Genomic DNA, 7,785 nt, shown 5'->3' on the forward strand with positions numbered 1-7,785 from the left:
AGCCTCGTCGCATCATCACTTAACGACCAGATAAGTGTATACTTCTGCCTACTCCTTTTCAAACAAAAAAAATGGAATGATATTTTGTAATGATTGTGAATGTACATGTTTGAAATAAAAATGAACTCAACTCAACTCTTTCCCTCTTTGGAGTGGCTATAAACACTGTTGCTGAGATACTGTGTTTATTGCTATTCATTTATCATGTTTTCTTTCCATTTTATTCGATTTTAATTTGAAGTATTTTGTTTAATTTTCTAAAAGTTTAGTGTAATTTTTCTTGGGGCTGTATACTTTTCATGTACAGCACTTTGGTCAACTCTGTTTTAAATTTGCTATATAAATAAACTTGGTACTATTCCAAAAGTCTTGGTTTGCTTAGATGCAATTTTGCAAGCCCAAGCCATGCTGCCATGTTTGTTCTGCCTTGTGTGTGTGTGTGTGTGTGTGTGTGTGTGTGTGTGTGTGTGTGTGTGTGTGTGTGTGTGTGTGTGTTTTGGAGGGGGGGATGGGGGGACTGTTTGTTTGGAGAGAAGACACTTGATCTCAGCAGCCCTTCCAAAGACCGATGGGCAGGGGGATTTTTGTTTAGACTTTAACATTTAACATATATGTCTTTTGTCCTGTCTTCCTACTCTCACTCCTAAAAGCTTTCAGCAGCTGCCCCTTCCTGAGCTTATTCCTATTGGAGGGGAGTTTTTCCTTCCCACTGTTGCCAAGTGCTTGCTCAAAGAGGTCCCCCTGATTGTAGGGGTTTTCTCTAGTATTATTGTAGGGTCTTTACTTTATAATATAAGAGATAAGATAAGATAAGACTTTGTTGATCCCACGACGGGGATGCGTTACCTCAGCTCAGGTACAGATATCAGAAGGAAAATACAAAAAATACAAATAAAATAAAGAATAAAATTTTAAAAAGTAAGATAATACACTATATACAACGGTAGCATACACAGTATGTGATTATGGATATGGTTGTGGAAATATGCAAGACATAAACTATATAGCTTAACATAACTATTCTACCACTACTAGTCCAATGTATAGACATGTTCACACACACACAGGTGCACACTAAATATACATATGTATACACATACATACATATATACCTGCACACATCCAGACACATAGCATATACATCTGGCTAGAAGGAGACATCTTTTTAGGGGCAGGGATAGCTCGGTAGGTAGAGTGGTCGCCCCATAATCGGAAGGTCGTAGGTGCGAATCCACTGTACCTTCCCTGCACACTGCTCCCCGTGCACCTGCTTACTGGCTGCCCACTGCTTCACTGAGTGAATGGGTCAAATGCAGAGAGAGTAAGTATACATTATAATTATTACAGAAGGTCCATTATGCATGAAGTGGTGTCCGTGGATGTCCACAATGTCCAGTTACTTATGACTTTGTGATTGAGGAGTTATAGAGTCTAACTGCTGTTGGGATGAATGATTTGTGAAAGCGCTCCTTCCTGCAGCAAGGGTGCCTCTTGAGCTTGATATAAAGTCTCTTAAGGCAAATGTTGTTATGATTTGGTGTTATATGAGTGAAACTGAACTGAATTCAACCTGTTAACTGGGGTCTGTAGAGTCTAAGATTTAGCAAATGCAGTTTTGCAATTTCTCTGAGCAGATTTTGCATTGACTTGGGGTGAATTTGCTTTAGCTTTCACTACTTGGAAGCTTTTGGCAATTTGTTAAACCATACAGGTCTTTGATATCAGTTGTTTGCTGGGTCGTTTTTTTTAATATGACACATGTGAACATGTGATTTCTGATCAGGTTATTTTAACTTTGGTCTTTGCATGGGCATTACTTAGTTAGGGTCACAACCCAAGATAAGGGTCTGTGTAACTTTGAAGCTAATAATAATCCAAGCTTCCTTCACTTCCTCCTTATCATACCCATTTTCAATGGGCTGAAGAATAAAGCTATTGTGGAATTCCCAAAAGCTGCAATTTTCTAATTGTGACTTATGGCTGTCTTCAGAGGAGAGACAGTCCCAAAAGATTCCTGTGTTGTATTTTTTGTCTCTATGGGTAATTTCTCCCTTCATAATTAAATAGGGTTGATTTTTTAAAAATAACACAGGCATTCACACTTTATTAACGAAGGTACAGACATGCCTGCTTTGATGGCTCCACCAATCCATGTGAGGAGGAAAAAAAACATTAAACACCAGTCTGCGGGGCCCACGAAACTGTGCTCTCTAAATTTCTTTTTATTTATTATGACTGTAAACGTCATAAACACTAAACTAGAAAAATTAAGACAAACACACACACAAAAGAAGCATAAAAAGAGTGTAAGAGGATTCGGGTGTCATCTAAGGTTTTAAGTTTTATTTTTTTAACTGAGAAACCTTATTAAAAAATCAGATCAGAAGACATGACACAAGTACTCGGGGCAGTGATCAAACAAATGTGTAAAAGTACTCTGGCTCTATAATGTTCTGTGGTAGCCTTTTCTACAGGCAATACTTTTCAGCTTCAGTTAACGGTGATTATTCTGCTTATGCTGCTTAAAGAGCCTGTTTCCATTTTAGTCAAGTTTTTTTCCAGACTCCATGAGGCCCTTTGGGCTGAAATGAAAACGGCGACTTGATCATTTAGTTTACTGTCGGAGCCTCTCAGTGACATATTAGCGCTTTAATCACACACTCAGTTTTCTATAGCTGATTTTTTTTCCCAGTAGAAAGTTCAGAGTTTAGAGCTAAAATGCTCGTTCATGTTTGGAGCCATAAACTCGCATTTTGTAATAAATAAAATTATTTCTGAAAATCACTTTAGTTCAAGGAAATGTATTTCCAAAAAACAGCAGCTGTGTTTTAGTGCAGTATTCCGTTTTAAAGCTGCTTTTCATGAAGAGATAAAACTTCCAAAACTGATTTCCTTGAAACCACGCTTGGAGTTAAGTTCAGTCTTGCGTTGTATTAGTGAGCTACTGCATTTGATCCTTGTAATTTAGCAGCCTTTCCCCTAATGTTCATTATCGGTCCCGTTTTAAACGAAGACCTGCACTTTAGTGTGCAGAAACGCTGCTAGGCATTAAAATTTGATGTCGACCGACTGGCCAGTGAAAACTCTTTAAAGGTATCAAAGAGTAATCCCCACGTTAAGTAATTAAGTCCCAGTGGCTTTTAGGAGAGAAAATCAATAAACTGTGCGGTTTAATTTTTCATTCACTTGACGAGGAGTTTCTATAGTTGTGTCTTGAAATAAGCAAAATATAAAAGTTACTATATTAATTTTAATATTGCTATGATCTACGATCCACGATTGAATAAATTTAGAACTGTTTGTTCTGTTAAGCTGCGATAAATATCGCCCTAATTTAAATCCGCGCATAGTCATTGATCATTTCCAGAATCGTTAATATTTAAAATAACTGTCGAAAAACAACATCCTATTTGTGTGTATTAACTTCAATTTTGAAATCTATGTTAGTTTTATTGTCTGCGGGGAAAACATTCCAGCAGCACCGTGTGCAGTTCTGCTTCGGTTAAACGGTGTTTGTGTCCCATCATCCCTCTAAACATGAATTAATGATGTCGATGCAACAACAAAGGAGCAGCGTACCATTCATTTATTTCAGTGATTCATATTTGAGCCCATTAGACCAAACTATCAATGTTCCCAATTTTTGCAGCATAGATTAAAATTGACTGCGTTGTGTTCTTTGAACTGGGGCCATTGCAAAGAGTTCAGTTCACGGAGCCACTTCAGCCGTCAGACCGTCGGCCGATCACAGAATTTAAATGTAACGGGGTTCAATGCATTTTTTCTCTACCTGCGGGGTCTATAAACACTGTTGCTGAGATAAATGTATGAAATGTTAAAAAAACAAAAAAAACAAAAATGTGTAAATGCTACTCAAATTCCCTTAAGCAAAAAAAATGTCGTTTTTGTTTTCTTCATTCATATTTCTACAGCTCCTCTTAGCTCAGCGCCGCGCAGCTGGGAGAAAATGGCCCAAACTGAATTTTCAATCTTTTCCCTGCGGTAATTCACACCAGCGCTGGAACAAATGAAAACTACAGAATTTAGCGTCAGAGAATGAAGAAAGAGCACAAACGGTTTGTTTCAGGTTGTTAAGCTAAATATTCGGCTGAAGGCCTGAAGGCCCGCACAGTAAATGTCCAAAAAAAAGTGCCAAAAGCACAAACATCTTCAATTGTTTCCAACTGATCGTGTGCGGCGGTTAATTTGTGTTTTAGAGAGCAGTGGCCTGTTTAACCAGTTGAGCTCGCAGGCCTGAAACCGGATCTTCATCTCTGTCTAATCTCTGGCAGTTTGACTGGTGTCCTCGTGCGCTGGGAGGGGAGTATGGGATGTGGGGGTGTTGGGGTTCTCCTGCAAACGCACACAGAAAGACGCATGCACTAGAACTGCCGGAGCTCGCGTGAGCACATACATTAGAGTTCAGGAAGTGGCGCGTGAAGCAGCCTAAATTCCTCGCGCAGGAGCGGGGGCTCGCGGCGGCTCGTGGAAGCCATGGATCACATAGGGATACTGGGGGCGCACCTGCAGCAGCACGCGCAAGTGGAGTCCATCAGTTTTGGCATCGATCAGATCCTCAGCAACGTGGAGCAAAGCTGCATGTTGGGCACGAGGATGCACGAGCCGGACTACGGACACCTGGCCTACAACAGCGGCGCGAGCGGCGGCGTGAACGGAGGTTTCACGTGCAACAGCAGCGGATATAACGGCACCGGCAGCGCGTGCGGGATGTCTTCCCTCGGCGGTGCTTATCAAATGAGTATGGGCGTGAATATGAACGGTGCTAACGTCAACTCCGCCGGGGTCATCCGTGTCCCCGCTCACCGGCCTCTGAGCGCCGGGAACTCTTCCATGCCTGCGATGAGCGGGACCATCAACAACCTGACAGCGCTCACGTTCCCATGGATGGAGAGCAATCGACGCTACACTAAAGACAGATTCACAGGTATCCACTTATTATTATTAGAATTGCTAGAAGTAGTATTTATTGGTCCTTCCTATGATGAAAATGTAAATGTACCTGGCAGACTGTTTTGCGGCCTCTCTTCATTTTGTAGCCCGATTATTCATTGTTTAAAATAAAAAAAGAATAATATGAGTGTGTGTGGAAGAGAGGATAAAATAGCAATACTAAACGTTAGTTTAAACTCGGTACTTTTTAATTAAAAGCAAATGTCCACTTACAATAAAACGGGGGGAAGAGAAGAATCCGTTCTTCTCAGCAGTAATTTGTACACAGACAGAATACGCGTGAAAACCTGTGGCTGCCTCTCCGGAATTTTAGTGTTTAGTAACTGCACCGTGTTTCTAATATAAAAATATTGATTTTAAATTTTGAAAATATAATTTTGTTTATAACTAAATATGTGGCTGATTTGCCGTAAGGCAATGTGGTGGTTTGCCCATGGTTTTTCAATCCCTGAATTAAAATATATATACATAAAAAATGATTTCTGCATTATATTAAAGGAAACTATTGATACGTGTGATATATGTAATAGTTTTATTTATTTTTACGGAGCTGCTTTTCTCCTGCTACGCTGCTGGTGCGCTCTCGGTTTCTTTTTGCTCTGCATATCCTGCTTCCCTGTCCTGTCTCATCCTGTCCTTTCCTTTCTCGTCCTTCTGCCCTTCTCTCCTGTTTAGTGTCCCTCTCACCCCTCACTGTAACACGTCGTGTAGGTCACCCTTATCAGAACCGGACACCGCCGAAGAAGAAAAAGCCCCGGACGTCCTTCACCCGCTTGCAGATCTGTGAGCTGGAGAAACGCTTTCACCGGCAGAAGTACCTGGCGTCGGCTGAACGTGCTGCGCTGGCCAAAGCACTGAAGATGACCGACGCACAAGTCAAAACCTGGTTCCAAAACAGACGCACCAAGTGGAGGTGAAGTTACCAGTGTATACGCGTTGGTACAAAATCTACCGAACATGCGCTGAACAGACATTCTTTATCAAAGACTGCGTGTCTATTTGGTTCCTAGGGGGTGTCAGGAAAACCATCTGTGTTTTTTAAAGGTCTCCTTGGATCCAAATACTCCACCATGAGTTTCCCTTTTGTGACGTTATCTTGTTGTGTTCTTATTTGCACATTTACCGTAAATCCTCATAGAGGTAGAGGCTGTGTAGCTTAATTTCATTGCAGGATTGTGGTGAAGTGCCTGAAGGCAGAAAACTTCCTCCCAATTTAACAAGGCCATTGGACAAATGAATTCAAATGAAATGAGCCTACTAATAGCTACTGGCATGTATATAGCTCAACTTGGAGACACTGAAACAGGCGCTCTGTGAAGATTTCTGGCTCTGTGACTATTAAAATGTGGTAATATTGTTGAACATTTCTCTGTCTGTAGAAATCTCTTTTTTTGTCCTGGAAATAATAATTTTCTGTGTTACAGAAAAGCTCAGGAAAGGCTTTTAATACTACTTTCCCATTTCTACATTTTTAAGAGCAAATTCAGCAACAGAAAACATTTTCATAATAATAACTATTAAAGATCAAACATCACTGATATTTGAAAGAAACTGTTTGCATTAGCCTATTTTAGTTAGACAGTTGAGCTACATGAAAACATACAGCATAACTCTCCAAATTCTCTGTGTCTCTCCCAAAACAAACCGATGTAGCCTGATTCTGATCCCCCGGAGTGTCACAGCTCGTGTTTGTACACTGTGCTGAATCTGTGCTCGATTTCATGTCACTCTGTTGTTGATACAGGCGGCAAACGGCGGAAGAGCGGGAGGCTGAGCGGCAGCAGGCCAATCGGATCCTCATGCAGCTGCAGCAGGAGGCCTTCCAGAAGACGATCAACCAACCCGTGACCCCAGACCCGCTGTGCCTACAGAACAGCTCTCTATTTGCTCTGCAGAGCCTGCAGCCATGGAACGAGAATACCGCAAAGATAAGCAGCGTAACTGCCTGCGAGTAGAATCAGCACAAACCATCCAGCAGGGTGTCCGAGAGACTGCTTAATAGCAGAGAAGCTGGCTAAAGCCTACATGCAAGGTCATGTCCCTGTTCTTGTTGTCACCCATCTACTGTCAGACAGACATTGAAGCGCCATCAGACAGAGTCCCCCAGCACTACTCGCTCTTAATGGGGATCACAGTCTGAGGTGGATCCTTCAGTGGTCTGGAGTGAATCCAGCTCTGCAGACACCAAGGTTTAATCTTCGGGAATAATTTGGAGGAGTACTGATGGACAGTGTTACAGAGTGGCATCGAAGAGTTGTTGTAGCTACTGTAATTTCCTAAAAGAGACTAAATGATTAATGGCTAAATAACGTATTTTCATATGGGGTCTCTTACAAAAAGAATATGCTTCTGCAATCAGTGTCTATCCAGCCCCTCGCAGCAGTTTGTGATGTAACTGCCACTTTTCATCTGTTGACTTGTGTTGCTGGACACAAGTTTTCACCTTTTTGTGTTCCATATTATCCTACACTATGTCATGCACATGAAATGAATTTTGGCTTACAGCAGCATAAAAGAGCACTTATTTTATCACCTGAGATGAATAACAGCGAGAGTGAGAAGAGTAAACCTGTGTGTTTCACCCCGTCTTACTGCAGCTCGGCTATATATGGTCCAAAATCATCCGATTAATGGGGGAACAAATACCATGGCACTTTACAAGTACGTTTAACAAAAAACACACTTTTCACCACAGTTTAGCTCATATTACATTTTCTTTTCTCTTATTTTTGTAAAAGGCTTTTACAGACTGTATTTTCACCACTGTAAAGCAAAGGATCTTAGACCTGACACCAAAAAACAATGACACAAAGC

General features: G+C 41.2%; 1 protein-coding gene across 1 annotated transcript; it reads left to right on the plus strand.

Moving 5' to 3' along the window:
* The first annotated feature begins 4,494 nt into the window (after positions 1 to 4,494).
* tlx1 (T cell leukemia homeobox 1) lies at positions 4,495 to 7,297 on the plus strand. Its single transcript, XM_085295862.1, has 3 exons — positions 4,495 to 4,945; positions 5,647 to 5,884; positions 6,716 to 7,297. The coding sequence occupies exons 1-3, from the start codon at positions 4,495 to 4,497 to the stop codon at positions 6,924 to 6,926; spliced, it is 900 nt and encodes a 299-aa protein (XP_085151988.1). The 3' UTR covers positions 6,927 to 7,297.
* The last annotated feature ends 488 nt before the right edge of the window (positions 7,298 to 7,785 follow it).

The sequence above is a fragment of the Mchenga conophoros genome, linkage group LG13 (assembly GCF_057382185.1).
Source record: "Mchenga conophoros isolate Kocher_MC1m ecotype Shallow Benthic linkage group LG13, M_conophoros_male_GT1.1, whole genome shotgun sequence".
In the NCBI taxonomy this organism is placed as follows: domain Eukaryota; kingdom Metazoa; phylum Chordata; class Actinopteri; order Cichliformes; family Cichlidae; genus Mchenga; species Mchenga conophoros.